The 14,994-nt window shown below is 35.1% G+C and overlaps 1 protein-coding gene across 2 annotated transcripts in view; it reads left to right on the forward strand.

The window, feature by feature from the left end:
- LOC126965728 (1-acyl-sn-glycerol-3-phosphate acyltransferase alpha-like) overlaps positions 1–14,994 on the forward strand; it is a 32,853-nt gene that overhangs the window by 6,995 nt on the left and 10,864 nt on the right. For both annotated transcript variants that reach the window (XR_007729580.1, XM_050809485.1), the window contains exons 2-4: positions 3,371–3,504; positions 5,468–5,649; positions 12,395–12,563. Coding sequence is in view for 1 of the 2 variants with exons in the window: in XM_050809485.1 (XP_050665442.1) it covers positions 3,371–3,504; positions 5,468–5,649; positions 12,395–12,563 (485 nt within the window). In the remaining variant the exon portion in view is untranslated. The remainder of the gene's footprint in view (positions 1–3,370; positions 3,505–5,467; positions 5,650–12,394; positions 12,564–14,994) is intronic.

Genomic DNA, 14,994 nt, shown 5'->3' on the forward strand with positions numbered 1-14,994 from the left:
GTCGTTACTGTTATTTGAAATTTTAAAATTCCCGTTTCAAACACTGTCTGCTGTCACGCATCTAAAAATGCGTCCTGTTTCTCATATCAAATAAGTAAATAAGTCATTTCGCATAAATCATTCATCGATTTAGACTTGTTTCAGTAAAACTAATAATCATATAAGGATACTGTTTTATAATTTAGTACCGCTTCGCTGCGGCATATATTTGAGCTTTTTGTACCTAACATTGAATACCTCAAAGTTTTTCATAGTAAAATGTGGATAGCATATCTGACTACAATTTTATTAGACTTAATTGTTATTTCTTTATGTATCTACTTTGTAAGTTGTAGTTGTTTGCTTTTCCTAATAATAATAAAAAAAAAAAGAAGCGAGGTAAACTAAGTCTGTGTACAAAAACAATAAAAATAATCTCTTGTAATTTGGCGCCATATTTAAAAATGAGGAATTAGCGCCTTATTTGGTCGCATGAGAAACTTGTGCTGGCAGTCGAATCACTCTAGATTGATAGCAGTGTTTCCATTAAAACTTATTGTGATTTTATCAATCGGTTCAATTTTTAATAAATATAAATAGCGCGTGCTAATTTAGAATAATCTATAAATCATGTTTGTTTTTATTATAATAATTGAATCACGTCGAAATTCTAAATTCTATCTCGATAATAACCTAGAAAATTTTGAAAGCTTTCTATGAGTTCAAAAATTTTTAAAATCGGTCCAGAAATGGCCGAGAAACAATTTATCACAGAAATCAATTGGAGTCACCCGGTGGGAGCTCCGCTTAACTTCGACTCAATAACAATCGACAATGTACTGTGTATAATGAATCGCGCGCTTGACGTTTCCATTGGGCTGTCTTAGCTTAAGGCTGCTATCCCAAGAAATAGCCAAAATAGCGCATAGTTGAAACCATTTCTCGACGGTTTAAATAAAGCTTATATGTTTACAAAAAATAATTATATTTCTAGAGAATATGAGGAGATAATTCATTTTTTAATTTTTTGTAGACAATGCGAAAAAAAATCATTAACCCTAACTTTTATAGTTGGAGCCATGCTAATCATTCAATCTAGGTTAAAATTGTACGAAAATTAATTTATTTATTTCTATTTAACATGATAGTTTTGTAAGTTTTGTAAAGAAAATTGTATTGTTTTTGTTATAAATTAAAAATGTTTCTAATTCCGAATTAAAACTATGGCGATCTTGTACGGCAGAGGTAACCTAGCACCGCTGAATCCGATTAACGTAATTTTTTATTTTGTTCACAATATTAATTATCAAATCATTGTCCAAACACAGATAATTAAGTATTCCTTAATATATGTGTGAATTTTAGGTATTTAACTGTGTGAAACAGAATATATAACATAATAATTAATGTCATTATAAAAACATTACCCCATCTACCATATTATAATGATATTTAATATAAGTTAATTATATTTGTTTAAACGTGTAAAAAACAATTGCTTAATTATCTTGTGTATTAACCATAACCAAAAAGAAGGTCAATTATTCAATTAAAAAAAATGATTTGGTTAATTTTTTCTGCTAACCGTACCTAATTATGTGCTGCGAACGTTGTTTTGCCGTATAAATTAACGGCCATTCCCAATATACTATCTCAAGATAGAGATAAATTACTACCTTCTACTGTCAGTAATTAGCTGTCAATAATCTTAAGTAGTCCCAATATACCCGATGAGTCATTCTTATCGCCCTATAGTGGAACGCGTGAATTGCAATTTTCATACAAAATTGTGAGTTACCGTCGATAAGTTTATTGGGACAGAAATGTCAACGATAGTTACGATTATTTATATCAAGTAGGCCACAACCGGAGATAGACTGAATATTGGGAATGGCCGTAAGTAAGTCCGCGCCCCCTTTTGAACAGAATTGATACGGGCATGTTTGTAAATATACTTGCCCGCCCTGCATCTAAGGATCCCATAAGTCTGTTTGAATCCATAAGTCTTATTTTTGAACACTATAGATATAACTTGCTTTTCCTTTTATTAACTTTTTTTTTAGTTTGTTAAGTTGAGAATTTTGTTTTTCTTTTTAATGTACTTAGATTATAATGGGGTTGACATATACATAGGTATAGAAGCCCCTAAATCAATAAAGAAAAAAAAAAGTCCGCGTCCTCTCATTGTATGAATTGTCATATATGTCATAATGAAATGTCAATGACTTAATCGGAAGTGAATGGTTATTGATTCCATTGACACAGACATAACCAATATAGACATAATAAAATTTGAAAACAAAATTTTATGAACGATGCTAGACTCCAACCCCCGACCTCTCACGTTCCGTGCGAGTGCTCTTCCAACTGAGCTAAACGTTCGAGTGACACATCGTCATAAAATCTTGTATGCTTTGTTCAACTCTCAGGTTGTGGTTTCATCTACAGGATCTACTTTACAGTTGATAACCTGCTCAACCCCAATATTTGCATATTAGGAAATTGACTTGAGATGTCGCTCTTGCAAATCTAAGCAATTTGTTATGTTTTTAAAGTGATTACCCTCACTTCTAGGATAAATACACAAATAAAATTTGAAAACAAAATTTTATGACGATACGTCACTCGAACGGTGAGCTCAGTTGGAAGAGCACTCGCACGTAACGCTAAAGGTCGTGGATTCGAGTCCCGCATCGTTTATGAAATTTTGTTTTCAAATTTAATTTGTATATTCTTGCATTATTGTCAGGAATTACTTTATACCAAGTTTATTTGTTAGGCGTTAGACAGCTCTGAGCATTTCCCGTGAAAAATACGGTAATAAATAGAAAGAAGGGATTCCAAACAAATTCCATTTCACAATATAATTTATTGATTAAGTGATAAAAATTCTTTCTACGGACTAGTAAAAAAAGAATTTCATAATTCCGCGCCGTGATATTTCATATTTGCAAGTGAAGCACCTTTATGCTAGTGTGTGTGATACACAATTTTTTCTCCCTTAAATAATCATATTATATCCACAAATACTTTTATAGTATTGTTTTTACACTTTTTCACAACGCACGACGGCATTTTTAAAATATTTTATTGCAACGCAAACTGATCTGTCACAGACGATGGCAAATCTCATAATGGCAGCCGATCGGCTTGTATTAGTGTAAGTGTATGCGTGGAGCTATGTAGGTATTTACACGTTTTACCGGCTTGTTTTGGTGCCTCACTGTTATGTAAGGTGACACGGAGTCCTTCTTATTTTACTCGTCCGTGTTTCTAGCTTATCATGTGGCAAATTTTTATAAGTCGAACATAATGTATGAATGATTTTTTATTTAATTACCGAGTATTATTGGTTTTTTCCTAACTATGATTCAATGTGTTTTTTTCACAGATGGGGCGCACAGCTATCGAAGCACGTGACGAAGGTGTTAGAGGTAAACTGGCACTTAAGAAATGGAAAAGTTTTAGCAGAAGACCGCGGGGCTGTTGTTGTGTCCAACCATCAGTCTTCGCTTGATATCTTAGGTATGGAAAACAATTTTTTTTTATGAAAATAAGAGACGAAACGAGCAGGACGTTCAGCTGATGGTAATTGATGAGCCCTGCCCATTACAATGCAGTGCCGCTCAGGATTCTTGAAAAACCCAAAAAATACTGAGCGGCACTACAATTTGTGATGTATTATGTGAAGCAGTAATGTGTAAGCATTACTGTGTTTCGGCGCCGTAGTTAGTGAAATTACTGGGCAAATGAGACTTAACATCTTATGTCTCAAGGTGACGAGCGCAGCTGTAGTGCCGCTTAGAATTTTTGGGTTTTTCAAGAATCCTGAGCGGCACTGCGTTGTAATGGGCAGGGCTCATTAATTACCATCAGCTGAACGTCCTGCTCGTCTCGTACCTTATTTTCATAAAAAAAATGTTCAACAAAAAAGAAATAAGGGATTGCTTATAACTAATTCTAGTAGGCTTCATAAAATACATAATAGCTATAAGGTTAAATGTATACACTTTTATAATAAAGTCCCAACCTCTGTTCAGGCATTATCTATAAATAAATTTAAATGTTTTATTAAAAAATGGCTCTGTCGTAAATCCTATTACTCCACAGCTGAATATCTAAGTAATCGGACAGCCTGGGCCTAGTTTATGATTATTTTATAGCAATAGCAATGACAGTACAATATTGTATATTTTTATTAATAAGGGCGCAAAAAAGAATGCTGGGGGAGTTTCTTGCGCCGCTTATTCTCTCTCAGAGCACCATTTGTTTCCGAAGCGGTAGTAGTATCTAGAACATTAAAAATGACATCAAAAAGAATTCTAAAGGAATCAATTTTGGGAAAAAATAAATGCCTTGAATGCCTTGAAAAATAAAAGCCTTGAAGGTGTTTACCGCCGACGTTTGAAGTTTGATACACGAGGAACAAACATAAACTTGTTATGCCTACTACTCGTTTAAGTCGAGTTAGTAAGTCTTTTATTGGGCGATGTATAATATGCTTCTACAATATGATCCCAGAAAATGTACAAAACAAATGTCTTACGAAATTTAAAATAATTGTTAAAAAACGTTTGTGCGTTAATGACACCACAGACTGGGAATGAACCGAACACCCTCAGGCTCTTTAATTACAAATGTTTATTGTACGATATTACATTGTAATCCATAATTATTATAGATAAAAAAAAGCCCCCTGAGTTTTTTGCGCCCGTTCTACACAGGTCTGAAGCAGTCTATTTTAAATGAGTGGTAGTTTTTGACGTTCAATAAGTGATTTTTAATCCTACTCTGAATAAAAAATTTGAATTTGATATCAGATAATGATCTCTTACACAGAAAATACGACACAGATAATCTAGATCCGGCAGGGGCTGTCTAACCGAAGATGAAACGTAATAAACTCATGTAATCCTCGAATGTGCTAGGGTGGCCAACCAACGGGCACATACCTTAGTAAATACAAGGTCGCTCCAGGAAGTCTGTGAACACCCCAGGAGTGTTCTGAACTTCTGGAAGGAGCTGGGTTGGTTGGAATGACTGGCCAACACTGCACGCAAAATGGACCCAATTAAGCGGTCTAATTGCGGAAACAGGAGCCCTTTACCAATACCAATTCCAAAATCTAGATCCGGCAAATGATTGCATAAAGTGGCTGCGCGAGTAGGAACGCTAGACTTAGCATGATATCTATAGACCGTACTTAGATTTTACTTAAGTAAAACTTAGCTGAGTGTAAGCTTAGCATAATCTTCGATTTCGTTGTTATAGTCATTTGATAGCTGAAATTATGCTGAGCTTAAGCAATAGTCAAGTTTGCGTTTCATCACACTCACCTAAGTTTTACGTGAGTAAAGTCAGGGTGTGAATGGCGTTTTATGTAGGCAAGTTATTACGGTTGGCTCACTTGGACGAGCGCTCGGACGGAACCCGAGAGGTCGCGGGTTCGAGTCAATTAATCAGTTTAAAAATAACAAATTGTTTGTAGGTATGTTCAACGTTTGGCATGTCGCAGTAAAAATAGCAGCCATCGCGAGGAAGGAGCTGTTTTATATTTGGCCTTTCGGCCTGGCCGCCTACCTGGCTGGTGTCGTCTTTATAGACAGGAACAATTCTAAGGATGCATACGAACAGCTGAAGGTGACCTCTGACGTCATGATCAAGAACAAGGTAACTTTAACGTTATATGTATGTGTTATTTTACACTTTATTAGATTTTAGAAACAAATGGCATTCTATTGTCTCTGCCTACCCCGACGGGAACAAGGCGTGAGTGTATGTATGTATGTATTAGATTGTATACGCTAAAAATTTATTAGGCATGTATACACAGATAATTAGCTAATCTTTAAATTTTATGATTAAAATCTTTGGTATTTTATACATCTAGTTAGCCTGGCAAGGTTTATTACTTTAGTATGCATCTACGACGCGATACATCAGTCACTTTGTTTTAGTGCGCGTGCGTCGCTGAAATTAGAGGCTTATAGACTGCTGCTATTTTTTACAGCTGTCATAGTCTATGTAGACGTATAAATTATTTAAGAATAAAATTTGTGAATACGTCACCGTCTGACGTCTGGGCTAACAAGAATCTTTAAAATAAGAATATCGTGATTGGGTCTAAGAGCGCTTTCTCACTACGTCCGATCCGTACCCGTGAAGACAAGGTCCGGAGTATTCGTAGAACTATATCTTCGGTTGACGGAAAGAAGTCGGATGACGGAAGCCGGATCACGGAAGCCGGATCATCAGCCGGAAGACGTCCACTGCTGGAAAAAGGCCTCCCCCAAAGATTTCCACGACGATCGGTCCTGCGCTGCCCTCATCCAACCTATTCCGGCGATTTTGACCAGATCGTCGCATCCATCTTGTGGGGATCTACCAACACTACGTCTTCCGGTACGTGGTCGCCATTGGAGGACTTTACTGCCCTAACGGCCATCTGTCCGTCGAAATATGTGCCCTGCCCCCTTCCACTTCAGTTTCGCAATCATTTGGACTACGTCGGTAACTTTGGTTCTCCTACGGATCTCATAATTTCTGATTCGATCTCGCAGGGAAACTCCGAGCATAGCCCTCTGAACGACCATGAGCTTTCTCATAAGGCCCCACCACTCATAAGTTAGCAACCACGTCTGCGTAATTGGACCTGCCTAACTGGATTGTTACTAGACGTACTCGTCGACAATTTCGAGAGTACAGTTCCAAATTGTTTTGGGAGTAGGTGCGACATGGACATTTGACATGATCTTCGTCTTTTTCATGTTCATTTTGAGACCTAATCCTTGGGAAGCTGTATTGAGGCCATCGAGCATATGGCTTAAGTCTTCCATGGTCTCTGCCATGATTACGATATCGTCTGCGAATCGAAGGTGAGTGATGTATTCGCCGTTGATGTTGATGACCAGTCCGTTCCAGTCCTGGAGCTTAAAGACATCTTCCAATGCAGCGGTAAACAGCTTGGGCGATATGACATCGCCTTGTCTGACTCCTCCCTGCAGTCGGATAGGCTTCGAGATCAGATCCTGGTGACGGACTGACATGACTGACGTCTGGAGAGACTGAAGCACCATCCAGGTCTCGATCGAATCAAAGGCTTTCTCATAGTCCACGAACGCCACGCATAGTGGCTGGTTATACTCCTCCGTCTTCTGTATAACCTGCCGCAGCGTATGTATGTGGTATGTGGTGCTAAAGCCTTTTGGGGATCCGGCTTGTTCGAACCCTAGAAAACAGCATATATATAACAGTAGATCTATCGGGTAATAATGCAGTATTTTCGAAAGCTATCGAATCATCCCGACAACCCAAAAAATACGTTGGCCATTTTAAAGTGTAGCCGGTAATATAGCCGGAAAGTTATGGCAATGATTACAGTTAAATATTGTCAGTTCAGAAGCACTATATTTTGTACAATTTATATTGTTATTAAACATATTATTATTATCTTCATTGTTGGCCTTCGCGATATTATAATGTTTCGTACTAATTTTAATGAGAAACTTCCTACTTTGATTACTCACAATGGCACGCTGTCGTCTGTAAAAAATCTGCTGTCGTAAAAAAAGCCCTTATTGTAGTTCACAAATATTATAAATGTATTTTTACTAAATATAAACTTTGATCTTATTATCGATGTTCAGTTAAACAGCTAGTCTATCGACAAAGGCATCTACGCCTCTGTCTTTCGCTATTTGGATCCATTTAGGCCCAGCGACTCTTTTGACTTCATCTTCCCAACGTTTAGTTTGTCGCCCTTTTCTTCTACTACCATCTCTTGGATACCAATCTGTTATTCTTTTAGTACATATTTATTGTTTTTCTCATTTCAGTGTTCTAGATATTTTGCGTCTTTGAATCTAGTTATACTTTTTATATCTTTCAATTTTACTTTTAAGTTATTATATTTGATAATTTTTCGGTTAGTGCCCATGTCTGACAACCATAGGTCAAGCAAGATATGATATACCTTTCTTGCCTCTTTAATTACATTCCTTATCCTACATAACTTCACTAAGCGACCAATATCTCTTCCAAGTATTAGATTCTCCTATCAATTTCCCTATGCATAGTATCAGTCCCTGAAATTATCTGTCCTAGATAAATGCAATCTTCGAAGTACTCTATTTGTTCCGTATCTAATGTGATTTATATGTTTATGAAGACTGCCATAATTTTTGTTTTTGAGCTGTTCATGGATGCTTTTGTATTTTGATCTGCTAGTTGTCGCAACATTAGATCTAACTTTCGAGGGCACTCAGAAAATAGAACCAGATCATCTGCAAAGCGTAGGTGCCTTAATTTCTCGTCGTTTATGTTAAGTCCACTTTCACTCCATTCAAAATCTATGAGAACATCTCCAAAACTGCTGAGAATAGTTTGGTTGAGATAGTATCTTCTTCTATTTCCTGATATACTTGCGTCCCAAGGAATCAAAGGCCTCGTTAAAATCTACGAAACCTAAATAATAGCTTTTATTGTAAGTATTCTTTGTATTTTTGCAGGATTTGTCTAAGGATGTTTGTGATTTATTGTCAAAATGCTGTTTCGGAAACCAGCTTGTTCTTTTGGTTGATTTTAATCAAGTGTAGTGGAGATGCTATTATTATTGTTTTTTTTTTATAAATACAGGTCCCCAATACCTATGAAGCGATGAGCCGTTTCGCGTTATAGGAGTACAGCCATAACAGAAAAGTCGAATACAGTAATCCAGGTTGGATTACTGTATTCGACTTTTCGTTTTGTCTTTTTTTTTATGTAGCTGTATGATAGTAGATTTTGTCGATTCATCAGGAATATTTTCAGTGTCCAGTTATTTCATTAGCTTTACTTACGATATACTAACTAGCGTATAAACGAACAAAACGTGCGAGAAACAGGAACAACTCTAAAGAAGATATAGCCAGAGAGAAAAGGAAAGCGAATCTATTGTTACTGTTACACATTTGACAGAATGACAATTGGTTATGCAATATGGCCTAGTACCTAAATTTTAAGGCTGGAATCTATAGAGCGAACTTTTTTTTTATGGAAAAGGAGGACAAATGAGCGTACGGGTCACCTGGCGTTAAGTGATCACCGCCGCCCACATTCTCTTGCAAAACCAGAGGAATGAATGAGACTTAACATCTTATGTCTCAAGGTGACGAGCGGCACTGCATTGTAATGGGTAGGGCGTATCAATTACCATCAGCTGAACGTCCTGCTCGTCTCGTCCCTTATTTTCATAAAAATGTTAGAAAGTTATCAGTATTTCCGTAATATTGTATCCGTAATCATGTCGATATCGTAGTATCTGATACGAAAATATAGGTAGTATACAGTATGGATCGTGCATATATGAAATGTACATTTATTTTATATATGCAAGTATAATAATAATAAATTTCGTTTATTTCAAAGATTACATATACATTTTTTTATGGTTGAGACTTCCCAGTAAGTTGTCTTAGGACACTTGTATTGGGAATATCTCGCAACTTCCTTAGCAGATACATTTTATTTAGTAAACAATATAGAAATAAACAGAAATGATTAAAAACCAAATTTTACAATTTATAATTAATTGTGTGTGTGTGAATCAGTGAGTGTGTGCATGTGGGTTTGAATTGAACCTTTAATTGGATCCATCTATATAATGCGTGCGTTTATCATGTCAGTCTGATCAAAAGATTTTCCACTTCATCATAAGCAAATCAAGTTAGCCAATTATTTAAAGCTTTTCTGCATAGATGTAATGTCATAGGATATATATTTAGGACACGATTTATTTTATTATATATATTATATATTATTTTATTATTGTACTGTAACAAGTATGCTGTATTTATTAATTTAACTTTCTAAAAGTTCAAGTAAAATGTTCAAATCAATTTTCATTTCTTCGCTATTGGTTAAGGAGCTTGTTTACGAGAAGAGAAGTAACAGCCGATTTGCCCCTAGTGTGCTACGTTGTCGCTCCTCGGGTTCAAAGTACATTGTCTAAGCAGACTGTTTTCTTTTTTCTAAACAATTTGTTATGTTTTTAAAGTGATAACCCTCACTTCTGGGATTAATTACACAACAGAAGAAGAAACAAGCAAAATAGAAGAAGCAAACAGTATGAACCACAACCTGAGAGTTGAACAAAGCATACAAGATTTATCAACGATACGTCACTCGAACGGTTGGCTCAGTTGGAAAGAGCGCTCGCACGGAACGCTTGAGGTCGCAAGTTTGAGTACCGCATCGTTCATAAAATTTTGTTTTCAGTTCTTTTTTCTAATTAAATTTTGATATTTCTTTTATACTCGTAATTTAGTGACTTTAATTAAATAATTAATTTTACTATCATGTATGACTTTTATTTTCATTTATTTCATACTAGCTTTTACTCGCGACTTGGTCCGCGTGGAATATTTACTTTGGGCAGCATTTTTTTATTTTTTAATATACTTTTATTGCAAATAATACACATACAAAATGCTGTGGTTAATACATTTTGTTAACTTCCAACTATTGGAAGTTCATCCCCCTTTTTCATCCCCACATAGGTCGAAATTTCAAAAATGCTAGAACATAAATTCATCTATTTCTTATCAAGTGCCTAAATACAAAGTTTCATGGTTTCGTCGATAATGACGAACTTCAATACAATTTTCCATCCCCTATTTCAACGCCTCCAAGATTTTTTTTCGAAATAAAAGATAGGCTATGTCATTTCCCAAGCTCTAGTTTATCTTTGTGATGAATTTCATCAAAATCGGTTATGAAAGCTTAAGCGTAAAAGCATAACAAACAAACTTATATTCACATTTATAATATTTGTAAGGATATATGCAGTCCATACTGTATATATTTATCAGCAATTCACATACACGCCTACGATTTACGCGAACCGATTGTAAATTAAAAAATAAGGTCATTGATACATTGTAATAATTGAAGTAAACACATAATAATAGTGTAATGATAAATATACGATCCTTATCTTAATTATATAAAAATTTTGCTGCCGTATAATTGTGAATGTGGCCGGTATTATCAGACGGTAACCGATTGACTGATTTTTAATTTTGCATATATTTTTTTTGTATGCCTCATGCCTTATGTATGCTAAGTATGCCTCAGACCTGAGAAGAACGGTCGCAACAAACGCGGCCTTCTTTTTTTCTTCATAAAATATATGGTCACAAATCCAAATGACGTAATATCGTATAGTAAAACTTATTATTTAATAACCTGAGGGCGGTCGCTCCATTCCCAATTTGTGACAGAACCATATTGAATTTTGTAATATATGTATTCGTTTTAAACATTTTCTGGGATCTTGTTGTAAAAGCATATATTATTTACATTTCCCAACAAGAGACTAAACTAACTCAACTAAAATAAACTAACTCGACTTATCCGAGTAGAAGGCATTATCTGTCTTATTTATTAAACGCAGTAAAAATACTCCAAGTTTAAAATTACTCCTCCCTGTCATGTTATTCTGGAGTGACAAAGGTAAGTAAGATAAAGACAAAAAGTTTTAAACTTGGAATAACTATTTTTTTTTATTTATTCAATGAACAAAATTATCTTAATATATATAATAACAAAGACATACTCGCAAAATCTCTAAGGTTTATGTGCGAGCGGTGAGTTCGCATTACAATAATTGTCTTAATTACTTAAGACTTAATATAACATAATTATAGCAGTATTATTAAAAATATACATCATAGGTATTCTAGGTTATTAGCTTCTAGATAGTATGCTTTTAGCTTTACTTTGAAATTTTTCTTTTGCAGATATATATCTACTAGATCATTAGGTAATGTATTTAATATCCTAGGTAATACATAGTTACAGGTTCTACCTTTTACCATATACATTGTTATATTTAGGTAGACAAAACTTATTTAGGTAGGCTAGTTTCCTCATATTATGTTTTCTTTCATATTTTTTAACATTACAATATGTATTATTATATTCTACAACTAAAATAGCGAATCTTATTTTCGAGTGTATCGACATGACATTACAATAGGAAAATAGTTCTTGGTGTTATTAGTAAATTTATATTTAACATGGTTAGGCACATTGGTTTTAAGTAATCTTATTTGTAAGTTATGAATTTTTTCTAAATATGTTTTATACGTTCTGCCATAACAGCACAACGCGTATCCAACAACAGAGTCAGCCAGGGCAAGATATACTAGTCTCAAGATGTTGTAGTTCATTTTGTTTTTACTTCGCGTTTATTAATAATTCCTGGTGTTAACAATATGTTTATAAATCTATATTATGTATGTTCTACTCTCAAGTTGCCGTAAATAAAAAAAATATATAATACTAACCGTTCCCGACCGTTTCGCCTAGCGATTTTTAAAGGAAGGAACTTTGGAATTTAATTAGCCATAAACCATCTAGTATTTTGATATTGCAGACAAAAATATGGATATTCCCGGAGGGTACTAGAAACAAGGACTTCACCAAACTGTTGCCCTTTAAAAAGGGCGCCTTCAATATTGCTGTTGCCGCTCAAGTGCCGATCATTCCTGTTGTGATGTCACCGTACTACTTCATAAACTCCAAAAAATACATTTTTAATAAAGGTAAGCTTAAATTTCATTTTTGAACCATATACATGTCCCAGAACGTAACGATATGGGCGTAACGTAGTAATGGAACCTAAGTCTTCGGGGGAAAGGTCCTCTTATGATGATCTAGTAAAAAAAACAATAGTCGTCTACACACATTAGTACTCCAGTTCGAAAGTTAGTTCTGGGACATCCTGTATAACTAAACTAGATTTTTTTTAATGATCAAAACGCGTTTATCCATTGGGAGGCTCCTTTGTATAGGATGCCGGCTAGATTTTGGTTACCACAACGGCACTTATTTCTGCCGTCAAGCAGTAATTTGTAAGCATAATTGTGTTTCGGTCTGAAGGACGCCGTAGCTAGTGAAATTACTGGGCAAATGAGACTTAACATCTTATGTCTCAAGGTGAGGCGCAATTGTAGTGCCGCTCAGAACTTTTGGGTTTTTCAAGAATCCTGAGCGGCACTGCATTGTAATCGGCAGTAATTCATAAAAAAATCACGGTTAATTATATTAACATTAATTTTGTAGAAACTTTGGACTATGGATTTAACATAAACGATGACTTTAACTGTTAAAATTGTGATGTCATCTTAAAATTGTCAAATGGTGCAATATTTTTCATAAACCGGTACTTTAACATGTTTGTTATTGCTTAAGTTAGTTTTGTACCCAGCCTTAATCTTTTCGATCATTTGACTTTAACAGTGACATGGTATTTTCTTTGATTAACACGAGTGTTGACACATTTAAATGAAATCATTTTTAAAGTATTAAAACGCGTGTACTTTGAACTGTATTTTTTAACATTTACCATATGGGTTAAATAAATAAACTATATCCTACCTAAACACATACATATTACCAAAATGTAACAATGCATATGGTAGGCGGAAATGGGAGCATTTATTGCCAGACACACTAAATGGTTTGCCAGTAAACATTTTAGAAAGCATTGAGAAAAAGCCGTAAAAGGCAAAGTATTTATTAAACAAACAATTTTTAATGTAATTATGTATATTATAAGGCGTGTTAATATAATTGGTATAGGAATTTAATATAATAATGTAAGTAATTAAGAGCGATCTCGTCCCCACGGATAAACCTTACATGGTTTCTTGTGGGTGACTTTATATGTATTTTCTTTGTAATAATTGTGAACAATAAAGGAAAAAAGAATTAAGATTACAATGTAAGATTGCAAATACCTAAGTACCAGTACCAAGTAACAAGTACACGCGTACATGTATCGTTTAAAAAGTATTTTATTTAAATTTAACACTGAAGATTTTACGATCTTGATTTCAACCGCTCGTCGCCTTGAGAGATATAGCCCAAACACATGATCGGATTTGGTACGGCCGACGGCATTGGACGCGGTCTGGTAGCGGACCATATTCGATTGTAGCTCGCATTGTCCATAGCATAAAATTATTATTATTACCGTCCGGACTGTCCGAGTACGACGCCGCCGGACCAATTGATGCTAGGCGTCCGACGGACCGTCCGATAGAATCAGAATCAGAATATCTTTATTCAATAAAATCTGGAGGATCACATTGGTCAAAATAAATTATTCTAATATACAAAAATACAAAGTTGTATCCATAATTATACTATTGCACTATATTATACAAAAACTAGTCATAGCTCTACACCGGTTTACAAGAACCTAAGGTATTGTCAAGCTGTCATTGCGAGATGGAGCGACATCTGGCCAAGCTATCTTGAAGGCATTTATAAAATCATCTATTCTATAATGGGCTTCCTTAATTAATTGTTTTTCAATATAAAATTTGAAATGACGAATTGATAGCTCTGTCAATTTTGATGGGAGTTTGTTATAGAAACGCACAGAGTTTCCCATGAAAGAATAGTCCGGCCGAACCAAATCCGACCATGTGTTCAGGCTATTATGCCCGTATTCCCCAAGGCGTCTCATAACGCAATGCGTTGATCAAGGGCTCTTTGTTTCTTTTAACACATTAGGATGACGTATTTACACACTTTTTGGAATCTCGGATCTGAGTAATTTTATTGTTTGGCAGCATATATACCTACAAGTGGTGGGCCGTTAGTTGTACTTATATCACTCAAGATTTAAACTTCTTATTAATAAACGCAATCTAAACAATTTGTAACGTTTTAAAGCGATAACCCTCACATCTGGGATTAATTACACAAATCCAATTTGAAAGCAAAATTTATGAACGATGCGGGACTCGAACCCGCGACCTATCGCGTTCCGTGCGAGCGCTCTTATAATGATGACCCACATAGCCGAATGGTTAGTGACCCTGACTACTAAGCTAGAGGTCCCGGGTTCGAATCCCGGTAGGTGCAATCATTTATATGATGAATATAGATGTTTGTTACCGAGTCATGGATGTTTATATGTATTTATGTATGTTTAAGTATGTATATTGTATTAAATATATCATT

The sequence above is a fragment of the Leptidea sinapis genome, chromosome 8, assembly GCF_905404315.1.
Source record: "Leptidea sinapis chromosome 8, ilLepSina1.1, whole genome shotgun sequence".
NCBI classification, from domain to species: Eukaryota; Metazoa; Arthropoda; class Insecta; order Lepidoptera; family Pieridae; genus Leptidea; species Leptidea sinapis.